At 37.3% G+C, this 23,446-nt stretch overlaps 1 protein-coding gene across 2 annotated transcripts in view; it reads right to left on the reverse strand.

Moving 5' to 3' along the window:
• Positions 1-2,171: 2,171 nt before the first annotated feature.
• The window catches only part of LOC110995215 (protein slit), a 107,287-nt gene continuing 86,012 nt past the window's right edge, over positions 2,172-23,446 (reverse strand). For both annotated transcript variants that reach the window (XM_045633645.1, XM_045633644.1), the window contains 27 exons: positions 23,136-23,207; positions 22,159-22,230; positions 21,925-21,996; positions 20,184-20,347; positions 19,501-19,657; positions 19,018-19,109; positions 18,620-18,746; positions 15,208-15,279; positions 14,574-14,734; positions 14,039-14,168; positions 13,786-13,963; positions 13,209-13,318; positions 12,385-12,768; positions 11,600-11,739; positions 10,889-11,058; positions 10,367-10,534; positions 9,618-9,693; positions 8,892-8,993; positions 8,203-8,335; positions 7,334-7,443; positions 6,805-6,918; positions 6,165-6,331; positions 5,121-5,250; positions 4,106-4,180; positions 3,971-4,035; positions 3,646-3,807; positions 2,172-3,387 (listed from right to left, as the gene is read on the reverse strand). In XM_045633645.1, coding sequence (XP_045489601.1) covers positions 3,280-3,387; positions 3,646-3,807; positions 3,971-4,035; positions 4,106-4,180; positions 5,121-5,250; positions 6,165-6,331; positions 6,805-6,918; positions 7,334-7,443; positions 8,203-8,335; positions 8,892-8,993; positions 9,618-9,693; positions 10,367-10,534; positions 10,889-11,058; positions 11,600-11,739; positions 12,385-12,768; positions 13,209-13,318; positions 13,786-13,963; positions 14,039-14,168; positions 14,574-14,734; positions 15,208-15,279; positions 18,620-18,746; positions 19,018-19,109; positions 19,501-19,657; positions 20,184-20,347; positions 21,925-21,996; positions 22,159-22,230; positions 23,136-23,207 — 3,511 coding nt within the window. In that variant the 3' untranslated portion in view covers positions 2,172-3,279. The remainder of the gene's footprint in view (positions 3,388-3,645; positions 3,808-3,970; positions 4,036-4,105; positions 4,181-5,120; positions 5,251-6,164; positions 6,332-6,804; positions 6,919-7,333; positions 7,444-8,202; positions 8,336-8,891; positions 8,994-9,617; positions 9,694-10,366; positions 10,535-10,888; positions 11,059-11,599; positions 11,740-12,384; positions 12,769-13,208; positions 13,319-13,785; positions 13,964-14,038; positions 14,169-14,573; positions 14,735-15,207; positions 15,280-18,619; positions 18,747-19,017; positions 19,110-19,500; positions 19,658-20,183; positions 20,348-21,924; positions 21,997-22,158; positions 22,231-23,135; positions 23,208-23,446) is intronic.

Below are 23,446 nucleotides of genomic sequence, written 5' to 3' on the forward strand. Positions count from 1 at the left end.
GCTTGGGAGTTTGTTGTAAAAACAAATACAATTTCCGTATAAGGAGTGGTTTATCTTCTGGAGCCTGGTTGGTCGCACACTCAAATTAGTTCTATTACGCGTATTATACTGGTGAAAGTCACCATTTGTTTTAAAATAGTTTTTTTCTTGTACATACAACAAGGCTTCAACAGTATTCTGTATACAGCGAAAAAGATCGTTCCGTAAAAAAAATACGTTCACGGATACATTTCCGAACCAATTCGACTTAGGGTTCTTCAAGAAAAGAGCGTACAAAATTCTTAAAAGGCCGGCAACGCACTCGCGAGCCCTCTAGCATCGAGAGTGTCCATGTCACACATAAAGCATTAATTATTAAAACGGACTCGCATGTGTGAACGAGCCGTAAACGTACCCCTATTAAGGGACTAATATAAAATATCTTCCAACATAAATGGTATCGCGATGAAGTAGGCAACACTGATGTTTGACTAATGACACAGAATAAACGCGAATATGTATTATTTACATAACTAGAAAATTCGAGATTTAAATTCGCGTTTATATAATTTTTTAATCTGTGACATTGACGTTTGACAGTCTATTTATGTTGGCAGCTCTGTAAATGTAGTTGGCCTGTAACCGCCTAATTAATGTTGGCAATACGAATTATCGAATATTCGGTTCCAATTCTCTATGGTTAGTAGGTTGAGGGAACCGGTAGACTAGACTTGTAAATGTATTTTTCATTAATGAATTGTATTATTGAGGATGTAATCAGCGCGAAGCGTACAAATTATATTGAATAATAAATTTATTTTAAACAATTTTTGAATTTTATTCTCTAACCCCCTGATCATCAACGTAGAACTTTATTGGTATACCGGGAAATGAGAGAGCGGACGCCTTAGCAAAGGCGGGAAAACGATATCGGAGTGGGATAAATGGTACAGATGCCCATACCGCTAAAACAACAAAATTCTTTATAAGTAGTGTTATAATAATATATTTATATTGGGAAATTTCTTAATGTGTGTATGTATATATATAAGTCAAAATTTATTTATTCATATAAATAAATTTTTAGTACAAAATATGTGTATAAAATAAGGTCCCGCACCACAAGAATCGGGGATATTGGGAAATTTATGAATAAAAAAATCTTGCGGAAATAAAAAAAACTAAATTCAGATTGCAGAGTGAATAAAATGTATTTAAAGGTAAATAAATAATGTGTTAATTAATTGTGTACGATTAACGAATCCTTATAAGTGTAAAATACTTCTGTCTTATTCCCATTCATAAAACGCTTAACAATTTTAAGCGAATGTGTAAGTAGGTATATTACATATAAGGTCTCAGGAGCTACTCCAAATCTGCGTAAGGTGAGAAGACAGTCTTTTAACCATTTAAATTGCGGACGGTGAACGCGTGGATAAACAGCCTATTTAATTTTATATAGATCTAGTCTGCCTACATCTGCACCTGGCGAAGTCTGTCCTTACTGGCCGACAACATGCTTATTTCTTTTTAGATACATGGAAGCACTCTGAACGCTATTGAAATCACATTTACCAAGAAATTCATTTCATATTGGAATATTTTTACAGATGTTTGAAATGACCGTTCCAGGAGTTATCAATTGTTGTTTTTAAAATGGCGATATCTTCAAATTTACATAAATTGAATGTTTCGTTTTGGAAAATTATTATATTAATAGTAAACATATTTGTCCAAGTTTAATAAGTCCACATACGCCTGATAGTTGTGATGACACGCCTGATTCAGATGCACTGTTGCGATACCAATTACCGAAATTTTTGCACAACGCACATATGCATTTACCGCCAATTTTGCCTCCACAGACTATGATATTACCTAAATGAATCGACAATTTATTTATATCGGATTTATCGAATAGTTTTTTAATATGTCGATATTTTATTAGTTAAAACATTAAAAGCTAACATACTAAACTGTTTTACTTATATTTGCACTAGTAGGATTCAATTTCCAAGCACGAAGCGTCATTTACATATTTCCCGCCAATTGTGCACAGAAGTTTTGAAACGTTTACATCTTTAGCTCTCTTATATCTATAATTTGTTCGTTCTTTTTGTATTGAGTTCAAACAGCACAGAATAAAATTAGTACAGTAAGTAAAATATCTAAAGGCATAATAAAACACAGAATATCTAACATCGTCTTTATTACATCAATAAATTATAAAGTTCATAGACAATATTACATAATAGATTACAGAAGCGCATGCGACCACATGACCAACTTAAAGCTTACTTAAGTGATCTACGAAGGATTCGATTCCTCAGTAGATTTAACTAATACTGAATGGCTACCGAAGGTAGAAATAAATACGGAATGCTAAAAACCTATACTACACATTTACAATTAGCGTTAGCAACGAAATATTAATAAATATTTTATACAAAATTTCTTATCTAATTCGAAACAGGCAAGAATTGTTAGCCAGGGCCATACATAATATTTGGGGGCCCGAAGTTTGTAAATAAACGTGCGATAATAGATATTTAAATTAACTCTTAATCACGTCAAAATATCCAGGGCCGTTGATGTTAAGGTCACGATGTTTGTAAATAAAAATATAATATTTTAAAGTACTGTAATAAATGTCTGATTTTTGATATTTATTAAATAATTCCGCCGTACTTGATTTTGGGGCCCCAAAGTTTGTAAATAAATGTGAGGTTTTTGATATTCATAAAACATTGAAATCAAGTTAAATATTAAATACTTGATTTTAGGGCCCCGATGTTTGTTTATAAACGAGAGGTTTTGATATTAAAAAAAATATTAAATAAACTCTTCCTCAAGTCAAAGTATTCAGGGCCGTACATGATCCTGGGGCCCTGAGGTTTGTTAATAAAAATCCAACTGCTTAACATACTTAAAGATATTATACAAAAAAGATTAGGGCCTAAGTATAGATATATTAAGGGCTCTGAAGTATTTATGTTTCAAATGCCAGATCAGCCTCTAGGGCAAATAATATTATGCCAACAGTAAAGCTATTTTAAATCTTTGAGTACATAACTCACAACTACTGGGGTACTTATATCTAAACTAATCTATGATATAAAAATTGAGGTTATCGACAAAGTTTGAAAGTTTCCTTGCCTTGCGGGGGCCTCATCAGGGGCCCCAAGTATAGTTGTTGCAAATTAGGCCATTTAGGTCGTTGTTAATACATTTGGGCAGTATTTGTGGTTAAATGAGACGGCAGTGTTATTTTAATGTCAAAAATGATGGCGTTATGTCAAATTAGTGCAGGAACGGCGTGCTTCTGTTGCATTTCTTGCCGCATGCGCACTTCCGCACGATCTCTATGTCTTTGGTGTATCGAGTGCCATCAGAGCATACAAGTCGAATCTGTAAATTTAAAGAATATTTAATTATCAATACTTAAAAGGCCGGCAACGTACTCGCGAGCCCTCTGGCATTTAGCGTCCATGGGCGATAGGTATTTCCGAACCAATTCGACTTAAGGTTTTAATAGAGTACCATTTCTTCAAAAGCCGGCAACGCATTCGCGAACCCTCTGACATTTAATGTTCATGAGCGGCAGGTACTTCTTATTATTCTGATTATATTCCGAGTTAAATATTTATAATTAATATGCTGATATACCTTTCTCTTCTTAGTCTTCCTCGGCGCGCAGCACTGTGAGCGCGGGCAGGCCCCCGACGCCCCAGACGTAGCCCCACGCCCCCCGGGGCCCACGCATCGGGCTCCACGCACAGCGCGACGGCTGCGACACGAGCCTTCGGTTATGAACTCCCGAGTCGCTTCCTATAAATGATAGTCAATATAATTAAGTTTAATAATTAATAGAAATTGTGTGGTTAATTTCGTGTACATAATCTATTTTTTTTAAAGTAATTTTATTTGTTAATTTCTTACTATATATATGTATATATATTTGTTTTTAAACTTATTGCATCACAAAACTTACCTTTCGACAAGCCGCCTGAGGTGGTGAGGCGGCCGAGGCCCTATCTGCTGGTTTAGCAGGAGCCGCTGAAATTAATTTCATTAGTCATATATAAGCCTCATTTTTATGTGTGTATTATACAATTGACAATCTTACCAGGTGAAGCCTGCACATTGCTGATGGTTTGTTTCCTAGGCGGTAACTTGCTCTGTGTTATGACTGGAGCGCCACCTGTTAGTCCAAACAACTCAATAGGCAATACTAATTTATAATACAGTGGCGTTACAACCCTTGGTTAAGTAAAACAAAAAAATAGGTTTAAGGGGATTCTCATGAGGAGTGTTGTAAACTTTTATTTAATACTGGGACAAAAAGTCTCCTGCATACGTCCCTGGGTTCTAAAGTTATTTGAATTTGGAACATTGCTATTTATAGTAAATCACCAAAGAGGTTGGTTACGAAAATAATTGTATTTCAATGCTGACTTATAAGAAGATAAAAAAGTTTTTAATGTAATTCTTGACAGCCAGTATTGAATTACAATTTTCGTAACCAATTTCTTTGATGTACTAACAATATTCCAAATTCAAATAACTTTAGGTTCATAAATACTAGCTGACACATTATAGGTATCATATTTAATCCCAAACAAACAAAAGAACGTTTCGCGCGTTTTTACTTTAATTTTTCAGTAAAAGCCAGCAATGATTTGACATATACTGACAAACTCAAATAACTTTTTATCTGCAGAACGTATTCATATGCTTTTTTGTAGTATTATTTAAAACGACACTTCATAATCTCCATGACAATCTCCTTAATATATAGCCAAGACTCAAGGGTTGTAACGCCACTGAATAATATAATATGTAACGTTAAATAAAAAATGTCGAGGCAGTCATTGAGATTATTTTTTTAACGCACATACATACATAGTGAGTTCTATAAAAAATCTACTTTTACTGCATACGTTTTATACGAGAGACTAGACATCTAAAGTTCTAATATGTAACTACTAAATGAATACATAAACCAATAGCGTGTTTCTCTCGATCTCCCTTTCTCACTCTCTCTCACTCTCTCTCAATCGCTCTCTCCCTTTTCTTCGACAAAATTGTTGCACATCTTCGTGACGTTGTGTAAAGAATCACCCTCATGCGCAAAAACTTACCCAGCGAAGTTAGCAGCTCGCACTGAGCTCCGGCAGTACCAGGGCGACATCGGCACGTGAAGTCAGAAGACGAATGCTCCTCGCGGACACAACGCCCACCTCTGCCGCACGGGTTGGGCACGCAAGGGTCCTGATTCATTCCGTTATTTATGTTTTAAGACAAATTTGGTTTAGTGAACAAGCCGAGTAATAATTGGTTCGCTTTTTGAAGGACCCCAAGTTGGATTGGTCTGGAAATACCTACCGCCCATGGACACTAATTCGCAGAGGACTCGCGAGTGTGTTACCGGCCTTTTACTCTGATACTAATTTGTACTATTTGTAATTTTTTTAATACTTCGTGGTACTGTCACCCACATACGAGCAGGAGGCTGATGTAATGGTAAGTGATACCTATGGATAATGTCAGAGGGATCGCGAATGCGTTGCCGGCTTTTTACTCTGACGTACAACTATTTTACAGTTTTTTAAATACATCGTGATGCTGTCACGCACAGTTTTATTACAACGGGCAAACGGGCAAACGGGCAAACGGGCAGGAGGCTCATCTAATGTAAAGTCATATCAAGGTCTTTCACTCTGATTACCAGCTAAGTTTAATTTTGACCTCTTGTACTATTTGACACTTTTTTAATGGCTGCCATCTGCAGCATTGTAGGATCATCAGCATTTTTGTCATCTTTGCCCAAATTTATTGAAAATTTTCTTTGTCATTTCCATGAGACCATTTTGCGTCTTGATCTGAGATTTATTCTTAAGTCTAACCCCAGTTTCCTCACGACAATAGAAAATTCCTTAGAGGATCAGGTGAAAATGAATATTACGGCTACGGGAATTTGTACTGGGTAGACGTTTGGCCACACTCCCATGTGATGTAAGATGCAGCCTATTGGAGGGCCGGTCCAGGAGATGCCTGTTCAACCGCTTAAATGAACCAATATGAAACTGTCTAGGGACGATGGAAAGCAAAGAGTTCTTGAGAAACTGCTAAAATATTGAAACCGATCAACAGATCGGTTAATCTTAATTGGCACAAATACTCACCGATCTGTGCATCTGGTCCTCTTGAAGCGCGGAAACGAAGGGTGGGGCGCCAGCCCCGTCAGCCCTCTCCCCAGGCCCCTCCCCGCACCCGGCCCCCGTGCGCACCATACGGGCCGCGTTCACGAAGTCCACGCGTTTGTGGTTCATCCACGCTTCCTTCAGGCAACCTAATAAATGGAGTTTCATCATCTTCTGACTCGTGATAAGTGGAACGATAAACTGGTGCCCAAGGTACAATAGGAAAAGAGGGAGACAATGTAGAAGTGGGAAGATTTGATGGAGGTATTTGCCGAAAATGATACCAATGAACCTGATACACCTCTACTGGTAGCTAGTTCTACAAAGAGATGGTGCGTAGCAGAGAGTGCCTTAAAAAGCGGTCTGTTGTGGAACGACAGGCCTCGAGATGGAGAGGGAGGAATTTCTCTGTCTCGACGTCCGATGATGATGAAACACAGCTGCAGGTGTCATCCAAACAACACCTCTGAACACTCTTCATAGTAAATGCGGTAGAAGATGCAGAGTCAATCTCCATTAAGCCCGCAGAAAGTTACTGGTTGTCGACGTTTTGAACTGCTCTTCGTTGAATACATTCATGTGGAAGCTGAAAACGATATTGTAACAGACAACTAGAACCTACCTTTGAAACTGGTAATATTCCTCAAATGCCACTTGGAGAAGGCTTCTCTCGCGACGTCTTCGGGGACTCCTCCAAGGTACAAAGCGCGGTCTACTCGCAGGTATTCGTTATTGCCTTTAAATATAATTATTATTATTTTTAAAAGGAGGCAAACGGGCAAAAGGCATAGCTGATTTTAAGTGATACCCATAGACAAAACCAGGAAAGTGCATTTAACAGAATTTGTACGCTCTTTGAAGGGCCCTAAGTTAAATTGGTTCGGAAATACCTACTGCCCATGGACAGTCATTACCAGAGGGCTCGCGAGTGCGTTTCCGGCGTTTAAGAGTTTGTACGCTCTTTGAAAGATCTTAAGTGGAATTGGTTTAGAAATACTTCAGTGGGCAGCTGGTTCCACATAGGAGTGGTTCGAAAAAACTGCCTCTAAAACATTAGCGGAACTGAGCTGCAGATATGTATCAAAAAACTATATTTTAGTCCATTCATAAGATTCTACCAAATATATGCTGTCAGGTGAGATTAAAATTACCTTCGTTGATAATTGACCTCGCTGGTCCGTCGTCGACACGTAAAGTAAAGTTCTTCCCCAGAGCCAATAACTCTGCCTTGTGGTAGGCGCCGTCTGACACCATTTCAAAACTGCGATTGATACATATACAGTTTACTTTAGTTTTAGTGTAACAAATGGAAGAGGGTAACGAGGGAAAATGGACCAGAAGTAAGAAATAGAAGTACTCTTGCATGGTAGACTGACGAGCTTAAACAAGTTAGTGGGAGAATGTTCAAGATAGAGAGAGTCAAAGCCAGTTGGTGGAGAAGTGTGGAAGATAAATGCTTTAGATAGAGAGATAGATCAAGCCAGGAGGAGGCCTATAGTCTATAGCAATCCCCTTGAAAAAAATCTCTATAAAAGCTTCTTTAAAAGTGGTTAAATTTCTAAAAGAATAAATGGCACAATAATTATTATTACTTTGAGTTATACAACACATACATACTTCTGTGTCAATCATGTGGACGCCAAGAAAGAAGAGTATGCCATATGGAGAGTTCTATTCTTCGGTTGAAGAAGACACAGTGAAAACGGTAATACGAAGCCGAAGAGGTAACACAGGCAAAGTTAAAATAATAATAATAAAAGTTAAAGTAATATATTGCCCGTGTTTACGTTTTAAGAGTACTTATAATGGCCCAGTGGAAAGCAAAAGAGTACTTTTAATTATATAAGGTTTGCGGAGGCAAGAAAAGCCTAGCCCGAAGACCTCAGTGGCAACAGGGGCAATCGGGCAAAAGGCTCATCTGATCAAGTGTGGATCGCCCATGGACACAAGGCTTCCAAGTTCGTTGCTGGCTTTTAGGAATTGGTACGCTCTTTTTATAAAGTAAATAATGTATCAATACCTGTACATAGTGGACGTAGGATGGTTCCCAAGGTCGTAACTGACTCTTATCCTTCCGTTAAAGAGTTCCACCGCCAGATGTTCCCCAGCCCCCACGTACACCAACACGCCATGCTGCTGCACACTGCTGAACACTGCAATACGGATGTACATGTGAACAGGGGGCAAACGGGCAGGAGGCTCACCTGATGTTAAGTGATACCGCCGCCCATGGACACTCTCAATGCCAAAGGGCTCGCGAGTACGTTGCCGGCCTTTAAGAATTTGTACACTCTTTTCTTGAAGGACCCTAAGTCGAATTGGTTCGGAAATATTTCAGTAGGCAGCTGGTTCCACAAAGTGGTGGTGCGCGGCAAAAACTGCCTTGAAAAACGCAGTATATACATATATACAATCATATAGGTACATATACTGTAAATGACACACATATATATACTACGTTTTTTTATAGAACAGGGGGCAAACGTTATTACTTTTATACTAAACATATTTGTGTTTATATTATATGCCAAATATGTCCCAATAGTCAAGACATATTTGACGTATCAGAGTACTTTCTGTATATAACCCTTAAATTTTGTATTAAAATAAGCACAGTTTAAGAGAAGATACCTGGTAGATTTTCTGTTCTTTTCAGAATTTTCATTAATTTTTATAATTAACTGTAAAACTAACACTGTTATAACTCACCTAGGGTGATGTTAGCGTTGGGCGTGGTCCGTAGAGGCTCTAACTCCACCAGGGAGTCGTTGTGGTTAAACGTCAGTGATGTCAGGTATTCGCACAAGCGACCTGTCCACGAATGATATTAATGGTTTAATGTGTTCAAGCTATTAACTATTACGCAAGCACTAAAATGGGGGGGGGGGAGGGTGCTTTTTTTCGGTGATTATGTCAACAGTAACTATTTACTTATAAATATTACCCTCACATTGTCTATGCTTGAAAACGAAATGGATTTTCGAGGATTCCTACAGAGATTTTGAGAGATTTGCTTATTTTTTCTGACTCTAGTGTTCCCCCCCCTCCTCTAGGCAGGGGGGGGGGGAACGACAGCTAGGAAAAAAATCTGTGGGTACCATCGTCTCAATTCTGTATCTATTTCATTATTTTTTATATTTTTATATTTTTTTTTCATAGAACAGGGGGCAAAGGGGCAGGAGGCTCACCTGATGTTAAGTGATACTGCCGCCCATGGACACTCTCAATGCCAGAGGGCTCGCGAGTGCATTGCCGGCCTTTTAACAATTGGTACTTTTAATTATTTCTCAATCTAATAGGCAAGAATAGATCAGACACACACTGTCGACTTGGGTCTATACTCTATGGCAAGATTTCCTTCGTAAAAGCGAATGTTAAATGCTAAAGTAAGTCCATTGGTGCATAGCCAGGGTTCTACCACGTGAAGCCACTCACCCGAGTATCCTGGCGCACATTTGCAAAGGTAATCATTATTTGACGTCAAAAGGGGTCGATCCATCATTATGTCGTCCTGTAACATAGGAAAAAATATTTTAAATAGATATTACCTCAGAGGCAAGTAACTAAAATTGCCTTTTTTCGATGTTTCCCCTGTTTATTTGATAAAGAAAGAATATAAAAGCACGGTTTTTTGCTTCTTTTAAGTCTTAAATATTCCCTATAGTATTTTTAATTTAATGTTATGGTTAATGTTAAATTTGGGAATAAATTTCATAGAATAAAAGTCACGTATTTAAAAAAAATGTAATAAAAACTATTTTTATGTCAGAGATTATGTAGAAATACTCCTCATTAGTTTTATTACAATGGCAACACCATGTTATGTCATAGACCCATTGTAAATTGTCAATAAGTCAAAGTTAGTAGGTACTTAATAACATAAAATCCAAATATCGAAGATGAATAATGTCTTGCTTCCGCGACACATATATATATATATCTCTTATCAGTCGATAGCTCATGTCTAAGGTCATGGTCAGCAAGGAAACACCTGGGGCGGACTGTGGCCATCGGTTTCTCTCCAGCGTCTCTCTTACGATGAGTATTATCGGTCAATCTGGTTGGTGAACGGTCACATGATCCTTTGCCTTCTGTTACCACAATCAGTATCTCCAAGTTCTCATCATCTTTGCGCATTGTAAATATGAAATAAGATTTTATACATATAAAAATATATGTCTTACCAAATGCTGCTGTGGACGCAGATAGCAGACCCCGTGCACGCAGTCGTGGTGCGCGCATGGCGAAGTCCCGAGGGCGGCGTGGGGCGCAGCCTCGCAGTACCGCCCTGCATAACCACTGGCGCAAGCACAGCGGTACTCGTCCAATCCATCCACACATGTCGCTCCATTCTACGGCGAAAAAAGTCTTTTTCCATATCTAAAGTTACCATGACTCTCGTCTCGAGGGTAAAATCTGGTGGTATGCCCCAAACGGACCAAAGCCCCCCGTGAAGGGGAGTGCATCTGGAGTGCATGGATCCATGGATGCATCTGCTGCACCTTCCCCTCGGGAAGATGCCATGGAAAAGTCATTAACCCAGAATACAGTTCATCAATCTTCCAGGGTCAGGAATTAAATGGACTCGGGAATGGGAATACGTAGGATTTACGTATACTTGATGCTGGGACTGTGGGGTTGCAAGACTGCTGCTAGAGGAAGGGAATTAAGATGGATCTGGGCCAAAAAGATTCCACAAGCTATACCTGGCACATATGGTTGATACAGTCATCAGGGTTGAGGGTGCAGTTCTGGCCGGCGTAACCCTTGGGGCAGGCACAGGAGTAGTGGCTGCCGTGGTCTACGCAGGTGCCTCCGTTGGCGCATGGCGCGAACTCCGAAGTACAGAATGGGATTTTCTTCTCGCAGAATTCACCTAATTTTATGTTTCTATTAACACAAATGTAAAGAAAGAAGAAAAAGACATCTCTACGTCGCAGTGAAAGTCTTTTTTAAATTATTTTATTAAATAAAGAGAAATTATTTTATAATCTCTTGATTGTCTTAATGTAATTGATAAAAAACATACATGCTTTAGAGTCAAAATCTACCGAAATAAATAAAACTTAATACAGACAGAGAAATTTAAGTAACTTATAAATGAAATAATCTGTGTAGGAGAAATTCAGTTTTATGCGTAAGAATTTCAAGCATAGGAAACATATTTTGATTGATGTAATGATAATGATGTTTATTTATTTCGTAATCGTATAGCTAATATAAATGAAATATATTACTAAAGATATAGCCAAAGATGGAATACATATACATAAAATTTAAACGTTAACGACAGAAAGAAATCAATAAATATATCACATACATTAACGATATTTAAATTTAAACAAGCTAACTGTTAATGATAATGTTAATGAAAATGATGTTTATGTTAATGATTTTTTAACATGGGTATGTCTCACCCATATATCCAGGCGCACACTTGCAAGCGTAGCCCTCAAGTCGATCCTGGCACGTGGCATTGTTCTGACATCTGTGGGATACGCAGTCATCTATGTCCGCTTCGCATCGCACGCCCGTGTAACCCGCTGAGCATGCACAGCTGCAAATGATAATTATAATTACATTTATGTCGAGTTGTACTTGAGGTTGTAACGCCACTGGATATAATTAAATAACTTGTGTTTTAATTCTTTATAGCTATTATTTTTAAATTTTGACGTGACAACGTCTTATAAATTGGTTTGCCGGGTGACACTTCAAGAAACTGCGTTACGCTCCGCTCACGTTATGCGCTCACAATGAGAGCGAGTGAGAGGCACGCGTCCCTTCCACTCGGGCATGGTTAGCCCGCCTAAGAGCGAGAGAGACAGACATATGAAATTCAGTGCGAGATTCTTTGTATAAATTAATGTTTTAAATATAATTCTTTGTATAAATAAATGTTTTAAATTGTTACTATTATTTCATCCTTCTTCCTACTATACGAATGAATATTCACATTAAAATTATTTTACCACTCAAAGTCGTTGTCACGTAAAACTTTCGCCCGTATACCGACTTTACAGGCAACCAATTTTTTTGATTGTTTTTTGTTTTGACACTTGTTGTATTTACCTAATTTCGCTGGTCGTGTCCACATGTTCATGTAGGGACGGCACCGCTTTTTTTATATTTTCGTATGTAAGTTGATGTTGACATGTGTTTGTCCAAATTTTGTGGTCCAATAAAAAAAAAAAAAACTTACTGAAACCGTCCTTCCTCCAGCAACTGACAGACTCCATGGGCGCAGGGCGAGCCGTAGCACGCGTCGATCTGGTATTGGCACGTGTCGCCATGGTAACCGCGCGCGCATGTGCACGTAAATCCGCCAGCGCGACTTGGCGAACAACTGCCCCCATTCGCACATGGGTTCCGATAGCACTTGTTGCATTTCGACACTATGTCGGCGGGTGGCTCACCGGAGCAAGTGAATGCTGTCGGATGAGTGCTGAGGAGCAGTTTGTCAGTCATCCTGGAGGGGGCAGCACATCTCGCTATTCCCGCTTCCACAAACTCTCCTCCCGACTTCACCCAATCCGCCAACCAGCGGAGGGAGCAATCACAGTACAGTGGGTTTGAGCCTAGAGCACTAAAAAGGGGCATTTTTGATTAGTGACTGTAAGGTCTAATACAATGTTATTTTAAATATTTCAAGAAACCGTGCCAAAACGCTTACACAAGATGGCGTCGCCCCATTCTCTATGACAGAAGACGTCAAGATTGTTTACGTGGTAATCGTCATACTTTTATTATTTGAGGGACTTATATTATACAATTAGAGATGATTTGTTAATGGCTATAGAACTTATACAAAATGTTATTTTAATGCTCGCATGTGCGTTGTCGGCAGATACAGATTTCTTTCAATCAAATAGGCATTTGAATTGAGAAGTGGTAATAAAATGGTAGACCTAAGTATCAAAATGGCTGGTCGTTTATTTTGATTGTTTTTTAATAAAAGTCATACTGTCTCTTTTTCAACAGCATAAACACAATTTGACAGAAAGAGACAAAATAGGGCATACTTACACATGGGAGATGGATTCCAGATCACGGAATACACCATCAGCGAGCATTGAGATATTGTTGCCGTGAAGGGACAACACTCGAAGTTGGGTCAGGCCTTTGAGAGCGTCTCTCTGGAATGTTTTGTTTATTAAAGGTTTTGAAGGAAGTTTGGAAAATTATTATTATTGGAATTAGGAATTTATTCGCGATTCCAGACAATTATAGTTGTGTTACGGCATGGTTTATACTGGAATCGTCATATGATGATTCCAAGGTTTGGAATTAATGGAATTGAGACCACACATTTCCATTAAATATATGTAATTATTATAATCATATTCGCGATTCCAGACAATTACGGAATTTTTTCATCATCATTATTACTGGAATCATCAGTGATTAGAATCGGCTACATAAAGTTCAGATTCCACCTAAATTAATGATGATATATGCTGGAATCACTAGTTTATTGATTGTTCCAGCTAATTTAAACTTTTGTACAACGTTGAAACTATTGGAATCGTTGTTTTTGATGTCGATTCCAGTTTAGCAAGTAAAAATGTACAGTTTACATAATAACCCTGCTGGTATTGAGTACCTGCACACATCTTAGACGATTGTAGCTCACAATCAGCGTGGACAGTTTGGTCAAACCCTCGAATGTGTTGTTGGATAGAACTGATATCTTGTTGTTGGATAAATCCAACCTCGTCAAATGCACCAAGTGTCGGAGCTGTTCTGATGATATGCTACTAATCTCGTTGGATTCCAAATACCTGCAAGTAATATGTACCATTATAGTCTTTTGTTCCACTGGTTCCAGTTGAAAAGAGTTGTCAAAGAAGTCTTACAGTTCAGTGGTGTAGGGCGGAACACGCGAAGGTAGGGCGGTGAGTTTTGCTCTTGCGCATCGAACGACGCTACCAGCACACGTGCAACCCTCGGGGCAGTAGTCTGATGGCAGGCAACCCACATCTTCGGCTGAAAAGGAATCACATTTATGGGTGGATGTCAATTTATCGTGCTGAAGACTTTGACCTTCAAAAGAGAACACTAACTTAGAAGGCCGGGAACCCACTTGCGAGCCTTCTGGCAATAAGCCCATGGGCAGTAGTACTTAACATCTTAATACTTAGGGTCCTTCAAAAGAGCTTAACTTAAAAGGCCGGCAACCCACTAGCGAGCCTTTTAGCAGTGCATAACTTTAGGTCAGGTAAGATTTCTGTCCATTTGTTTTCTATAAAAAAAAAATATATATAATAGAAGTTCATATGATTTCACCTGCAAAAGTAAATCTATCTCTTTCCATAACAGCATAATAACAATTTGAAAGAAAGGGACAAAAAAGTACTTTGATAAAATTAAGTTTTTCTCAGGTGTACATACCTGTACACTTGAAATCTGCAATTTCCAAGTGTGTCAAGTCAGTGCCTGCCAGGGCGGGTGGTGAGGCGCAGAGGGCCGCGGGTGTGAGGCGACGAGACCGAAGCCAGCCGGAAAGCCATGCCATGTGGCATGAGCATTGAATTGGGTTGCCTGATAGAGTGCTGGAAGACAATTTTAACTTTTAGACTAATATAGAATAACACCATCTTTGAAATCCTGTCATCATAATTTATCCTACTGTTCATATACGTCTTTTCTAGGAGTGCGTATGCGCAGGAACTAGTGTCAGCTAAGAGAGCGTTAAAGTATTACGCAATTTTTGGAGATCCTTGCCCAAAAAATGTGGGGGGGGGGGGTTTTGTGTACTCAATCATATAACGGTTCGTTACCACCCAGTTAATATTACCAATCCCCACCCAGCATCGTAACGACAAGAGTAAAAGTACCCCCCCTTTCCCCCCTCTCCCACAAATTTGGTTAACCAATACTTGAACGCTCTCTTAGTTGGAATAATAGAAATTGCTTCAAAATTCTGAGAAATTCATGAACACTTCAAATCTCAGCGTCAGGTTCAAATAGATAATTTAGTTTTGTGAAGTTTTTTTAAATGAATTTCAAAATTGCAAATACATACAGAGTGGATAACATGGTGAGGTGGTCGAAGGAACCTGGCGCAATGCATCGTATCTTATTGTCGCCCAAAGATCTGCAAAATTAACAACATATAATAACAATAATTTATTTATTGCAAGAATATGGTACAAAATATTATGGTGGTACAATCGTAAGTCGCATATTCTGCCACACACAATGGCGCGCAAATTTATCTTAATTTACATTTTACATGACATTTTACAAAAAAAAAATGTTATGGGTTTTTTAACTATAAAATAAAACAAAATAAACACATTTTGAAATATTTATGACAAACCTTAAGCTAAGTAAATACTAACATGCATTAACTAATTAACTAAACTTATAAACTAAAATTAACCTTAACTAATAGGTTATGGGCGCCAGGAGAATTTTTATTCTTGGGTCATCCCACCAAAACCCGCTGTATTGTACAGGAGTGTTCACAACACAGTGACACTATCTTCATCCAAACATTTGTTTTATGAATATTAAATTTGAGGGCATTTCATAAAGCTAAAAAAACAAACCAGAAAAAGAACATTTCAAATACTAAAACAAAATTAAGCCACAAGATAATAATAATAAGCGCCATTATGGCGCTTCTAAACGGGCCATGTTTTGCTGCAATTGATGGCTGCAACACATGGCCCGGCAACATTGCAAACAATGTCAGCCACACTATGCAATGTTGCAGTAATGTCCCGGCCATATAGCCAAACATGTTTTGTGTAGCCACTTATGGCCGATATGGCCCCGATGGGTTGCCGAACGATCGCTAGGCTATCGATTTCAACTGCAATATTGCACAGCCAGTTCTATTGTTGTTTCAGTCACTCTCTTTGTTATGGCATAGTGTATCCTTTTCTACGCGACATGAAGTTTGCTATGAGTGAAGTGTGCCTGTTGCTATATTCTGTGTTTTGCGATCAGCTGCATTTTGACAACTACGTCAAAATGGTTACTGGTCTAACAAGACAATTACTGATTTTATTGAAGAAATACATTTGCACCCCGAGTTGTGGGATATAAAAACCGGCTCATACAAAGATAGAAATTCTAAAAAAGATGCATGGAATGAAATCGCTGAAAAGTTTGGCATAACAAGTAACGAGGCTTACAAAAAATTCAGAAGCCTAAGAACTTACGCAAATAATGAGGAGAAAAAGAAGAAAAGTGGTAGTGCTGGCGGTAAAACAGTAAAGTGGTTTGCTTAAGATGCGATATCGTTTCTCTTTACTCAAAATACCACGAATATAGGATTACATAGTGAAAATGAAAACTTCTAACGTAAGTATCTTTAATAAAATATTTTAGTCATTATAAATGTACATATCTCTGTATTAGGTATGTATCATATCGATTGATAAATTGAACTTCTTCCCTCGAAATCTTTTGCAACTTATTTCCATTCTGTTACTCCTGACGGCATCTGAAAGGCTTAAAGATATACTAAAAATTTTATGCATTCACAGGCGACTGAAACTACATACTGACATCAGTGCTGACCCACGTGAAGTCGTAGAATCAGAAACAACCGACACTTTGGAAGCCGTCGATACTACTCCAAAACCACGTACTAAAAGGCTCAAAATATTATACGCGATGCTGGCGAAAATAAAAACGAATATGCTGCTACTAGATACCTATTATTATTAAATTTAAAAAGTACATAATAGTTACTACCTATGCGTAACATATTTAATAAACCTATGTTAACTTACCTTGATGTATTATTTTAATCCTTCTATAATAGCTGTACACACCTCTTGTATAAAAGTTGAAATCTAACACTCTACTTGAAATCTAACATCTAACACGGAACAGGTACATAAAACTTTTAAATGAATCTCCTGTTGCCAAAAACCGTAGAGTTATCGCAAATCTCGTGATGGCGATGAAACAGGTATTGCTGTTCTCATGTTTGTATCATTTCTTTTTATTTTTGGTCCAATTTTGTTTAAGAGAAAGTCAAAGTCGCCTTTTGAAATTCTAGCCAAGTTCTTGAATAATTTATTATCAAGGCTTATTACTGCTAGACTCAAATTGTCTACAGTTTCACGCCTATTTAAATAAGGTCGAATCCTCAATCTCTTCTTTTTCTGTTCTTTTAAAATTAATATAAGCTGCTGCGACAAGTGTGATTTCATCAGCCATTGTTGCCGGTATGTGTGGCCCGTTTAGGAGTCTGCATCATGGGCCATACTATTGCTGACATATTGCAACACATGGCCCGGCCATAGATTGCTCGGCCATCATCTGCATTAAAACATTTTTGTGATGGCCGGACAATTAATTGCCAATAGTGCAGCCATCAATTGCAGAAAAACATGGCCCGTTTAGAAGCCCCATAAAAAAAACACATACCCCTCAACACAGTAAAAACACTAGAACCAAAATGTTAATATTAATTGTGTCACCGACACGTCCAATTATCGGCAAACACCAACCGTGTCTGTCCTCTCGTTCCTACCCTCTTACTATCACAATTATTAGTCAAAGTCAATCCTTATATTATCTGTATCGCACATTTCATACTTTATTAAATTTGTATAAATTACAATACACACAAATAATCATTTATTGAATAGTACATTTTTTCCAAAAGTAATGCACTAAGTCGCTTTTTAAAGACTCTAGTCGGAAGATCTTTTACTTCTTTCGGTAATCTATTGTAAAATTTAATTGCCATACAAAAGGTGTTTTTCCGAAACAGTTCCAAATACGCAACTATCAATACAATTTGCTCTACTACATGCTCTAATACAAGTTATATTCATTTTAAAATTATAATAATTGAGAAATTTCCTTTTGCATTTCACAATCGCTCGAACGGTGAAAGAAAATGTCATGAAGAAAGATATGATTCGTGTCAGGTATAGGTTGATCATCTACTTTCCTATTACATTGACAATTCATGAAACAGATACATACCCACAAAGGTTTGAAAATCCACTGATTTTTAAACTTTAAAGGATATATTATGTACTTTTAATGTCGAATCGTAAAAAAATAAAAAAATTATATGGGACCCTTATGATGTCACTTAAAAGCAGACAATCCGGAAAATAATCTGTAGATCTTTGTATAATAAAATGATGTACAAATGTACTATATAGGATATTTAACATAAATTGTCCAATATTCCCTGCCTTTTACTTGAAACTGGCATAAATTATCTATTGCCATAAATTAAAAAAAAAAATGTCCCATATCACTACTGACAGTCTCTATCTCATCTAAGGGTATGACAGACTAGAGATTACACAGACTGTCAGAGACTAGGGACTACCAGAGACTACAGACTATCAGAGACTAGAGACTAGCAAGTCACTTGAGACTAACAACTTACTCAAAATCAAAAATAAAAAAATTTTGTAAGTCGATCGTGGTATTAATAAGTAAAAACTTACAGCAAAGTAAGACTGTGTAAACCAAGAAAAGTCCTCGAAGTCAGCGTCTGAATGAGGTTTCCATCCAGCATCAGCTCCTGAATGTTTGCGGCACCGTCGAACGCGTTATCTTCTATCACTGATATACCTGCATAGCACATTATAATAGTCACTCACAAAAATTATATAAAGTCTAAAAATATTAAAAGTAAAACGTAATGGCGATTGGCGCCAAAATGAGCGCGTTGCAGCCATTGCCACAGATAAGTCAAAATTGGAAGCCATAAAGTCGGCGCATTCTACTAGGAAGTATAAAACCTTATTTGAGGTACCGACTCCTTTAATTTGACTTTAAAAAGAACAATTTAATTTCTAAGATTTTAATGAAAATATTATATTTGATTGAATTTATCTGATACCATTATTTCTGAAGTCCAGTTTCGTGAGATCTGGCAGTCGTCCCAACAGCCCGTCTGACTTGATTTGACCTAAATTATTGTCTGGCATTATTCTGAAATAAAAGAATTATAAAGTGTACTTAAAACAGATAAATTTCAAATTTAAGGCAAACTAAAGAAACACACCCAAACACTTGCAATGAACAGACGACAAACAGAAAACATGAATGTGCATCAAAGACAAATGTGACATTGACATTGAAGGCAAACAATGATAAACTGCCATAAAATGGACCCGCCTTTCATGTACTTACGTGAAAATGTACTGGTGAAACAGCAGAGCACAACTAGTATTTTACTAAAATAATATTTCTAACAAGATAGATAACACGCTAAATTATCTTAAATATGACATTTATACATCTTACAAAAATATATTTAAAAAAAACTAAAAAGCCTAAAAATATTGTTTGATATGGCAACACTATTCGCCTGGATACTTACAATGTATGCGTGTCTAGTGGCAAGTCCCGAGGTATGTCAGTAAGGGCTGCGCGGGCGCAGGACACACGTAAGCCCCGCCCCCAAGCACCACGTGCACATGCGCATAGCACTGGGCAGGGTGGCTCGTCGCCGCATACTTCGGCGGCATCATCGCCCGCTATTAATTTTATTATTAAATAAGTATTGTCTATGGTAATAAAATTATATTGGTTTCATTTAAAACAATGCATTATTTTTTTTGAAGTAAAAACTTCTTGGAAGGATAAACCGCTTCGTTACAGCCAGTCGTAACGCGTTACGTAACGCGTTACGACGCCAGTCTGCTAGCTTCCCTTTCACTCATATGGCAATGGTAGACAGGCTCCTCCTCTCTCACTCTAACCCGTAGCACCATAATTCAGGCAGACGCCCTCTATACTCTGTGTTTAGTATGTGTTACATTTTCTGTTGATAGTGAGCATATAACCTCGATTGATCCTCGGAATATTACATACTTAAATAGTTTGATTTAGATTAGTTAAGTATCACTTCTGTCAGACACTTCCTCACTTATTTTTGTAATATATTCCAACGTAATAAAATCATTATATTCACCGCCATTTTGTCATAAATGCGCGCGCGCTGTCAATTGTCAATCCGTGCCAACTGTCAAGTTACGCGGGAAGTTCTTTTGTTACACTCACGTTTGCATTTAAAGTTATCCTCTCGAAGCGCGTCGATCCGTTTTCTCGCGAGTCGTTTAGGGGCATCGCATTTGGCCCCTGATGTCTCGATTGGATTCCTTCGAAGATACGTCGCTAACCAGCGCAAACCACATTCGCATGAGAAGGGATTTCGTCCCAAATGTCTGAAAAAGTTGTTATACATTAAAAGAGAATCGCGCGTTGACACGTAATGCGTATTGAGATACATAGTGTATCTCACAAGCCATCTTTTGTATTTCAAGACAATTATGGTAAATATAAATGTTACAGGACAAACAGAACAGCTCAGGAGGGTACCACAAGTGCTAGTGCTAGCGGCGGGGAATCCCCCTCTGGGTGTTCTCCGCCGGGGCACTATACAAGCACCGAAATTAAAAAAAAATATCACTCTACCCTTGATTGATAAACAGTTTTGATTAATATGAATAAAAATTTAACTAAAAAAATATTCTTACCGATTACATTTAATTTTATAAATGAGTTTTTAAGTATGTATAGTAAATACTTGATCATATTAATTAGCAAGATTGTTTTACGACCAACCAGGCTCCAGAAAATCTTTCTTTTTGAAGTGAAAACTTATTTAGCAGCGTTGTACACTTTTTTTTGCGTAAAAAATGTTAAACTCGCACTCAGGACCCGTGAAGAGTAGCTGGCGCGGCGTATTTAATCTTAATATACAGTACCTGGATCTTTGCTCGGTATTTTTATTTTTTTATAAATTGTGTATATTGGAAATTATATTTAAGTACGAATTACATACTAATAAAATGATGAAATATGAACAGTATAGAATATATATGCTGGAATAGCTTTAGTGTTGTTGTGTCGTTAAAGTAATTTAAACAAAAAATAGTATTATTATTCGCCGATAGATATCAGGAAGATACATTTTTCAGTTTAAATTGGGACTACTCAAACACCACCTTTATGTTATTTTCTATCATTTATTCCTAGCTAGATCGATTTATCGCCCCCCAAACCCCCCGTATACTAAATTTCATGAAAATCGTTGGAGCCGATCCCGAGATTCCAATTATATATATATATATACAAGAATTGCTCGTTTAAAGATATAAGATAAGATAAGATAAATCTCCTATCACGATGTTTGTCCGCAATGGACTCCTAAACTACTTAACCGATTTTAAATTAAATTGACACACCGTGTCTAGTAGTCTGGTCCAACTTAAGAGATAGTATAGCTTAGATCTTTAATTATAGTCGCAATTTTATTTAATTGCAAATTATTTGTTAATAATTTGACACAACTCCAACAGATGGCGCTGTGTTAAATGTATCAACGTTTCTCATAAGCTATCTTATTTTCACATAAGTTCTCTTACCGTTTCCCTTGAATAGTTTACTATTGTGTAATATAACAAAAACCTTAGCCACAGCAACGCTTGGCCGAGTCTGTTAGTTTAATATAAATTGTTATGTTTGTGTACGATAGCGCAATAAATAAATATTTTATTCTACCACATAAATAATAATTAAAGAAATTCCTGCAAAATTATTCCCTAACCATTCCAAAATATCAAAAATGCACCCAAATATTCAAGGTTTCACATGACCACGAGTTGTTTCATGCATGGCACAGATGGCGCTGTTTTAAAAAATATATTAAATTGTGAAGTTTGGCTACATATAATTGACATCAAAATATCTTATTATTTTTTAATGAAAAAGTAAATAAATATTCATTAAAGCTACTTACAGTGTCTGTATAGAGATTAACGCGTCAAAACTGCCGTTTGGAATCGAGCGAATGTTATTGTCGTAAAGAGATCTGAAAATAAACATTATTTTATTATAATTTATTATCACGGCTCTTTTTCCGAAAGCAGAGAACACAAAAATTTGTTCACTCAACCTCTCATGACATTATTATATATAAATAAAACCTTATTTTTTATTTTCCCTCAAAAATAGCAATTGTTTTTATACTTACAATAATTTCAAACTTTGTAGATCTCTGAATGTATCCTTGCGCACGCAAGATATCTCGTTTGAGTTCAATAACCTGTTGACAGAAATTAAGAATGATCGATCATTTCTATGCAAAACTTAGACTAAAATAAAAAGAGAAAACATAAGACGAAACACAAAAGTGATAGCCTTACATTATTATAAAACAAGTGACGATGGGCGGGGTAGTAAGATACACAGATAAAAGGTAGGCTTTAAAGACAAATATATGGAAAGGAATGTGGAGAAGAGAAAAGGGCGTTCAAAAAAAAGAAGGATAGAAGAAATAGAAGCGGTAGCAGGAATGGAGAAAGAAAGCCATAGATTTTTTTCAACTCCCGCTCCAGGAGCCTTTACCCATGAAGACGTTCCGGTTCATGGCGCTGAAGGTAGTTAAGATATAGGGAATACAGGAAAACGAAATAAAAATAATGTGTAAAATGTAAAATATCTAAGCTGTACATTATTATTTTTATTTTCATGGTTGGAAATAAAACGGGCTTTTATTAATATTACACATGGAAAACTATTAAACTGCTTTAAATAAAACATTTACGATATTTATATAATAAAATACTCTCTTCTTTCTTTAGTTAATAAAGAAATCTCGTCTCTTTCTGTCAAATTGTGTTAACGCTGTGATAAAAAGGGAAAACATTACAGTCATAACTCTATTTATTATATATTAAAAAATCGCTAGCATAAAAATTTCTTATTCATGGATTTCTCCACTAGCACTAGCTCAGCATTATTTAGAATTCGGGGATTCCCGCTAAAGAGTCTGCTGTCGTGGGGGATCCCCCATACTCGCGGTCTTTTAATAAATGAACCATGTCCTTTATTATATAACATTTATTGCTTTTTTACTTTCGATGGGGTGACACCACCAACTTCCGCACCGGGTGCCACACAAGGTAGCTACGCAACTGCTTCCAGGTATACATATGTTATTGAACTTACAGCAATTGCAGAGATGTCAGGCCATGGAAGATCCCTGATGGTAAATCCTTAATTTTATTCCCGTACAGCACTCTGGAAGAGGAACAATTTCTCAAAACACAATTTAAGACAAGACTTTGTTGAACGAATTATTTACGAAATGCACCCACTAAAAACATAACTCATGCGGCGTTACCTCGCTCTGAGTCGTTCCATTTAAGGCTTGAAGTGCAAGCGAGAGCGCGGAACGAGTGAAAAAGAGGCACAATCGACAAAAAAATGAACATAATTGTATTTATGCGTACAAATAAATGTAACTGGATCAATTCAAT

The sequence above is a fragment of the Pieris rapae genome, chromosome 24 (genome assembly GCF_905147795.1).
Source record: "Pieris rapae chromosome 24, ilPieRapa1.1, whole genome shotgun sequence".
NCBI classification, from domain to species: Eukaryota; Metazoa; Arthropoda; class Insecta; order Lepidoptera; family Pieridae; genus Pieris; species Pieris rapae.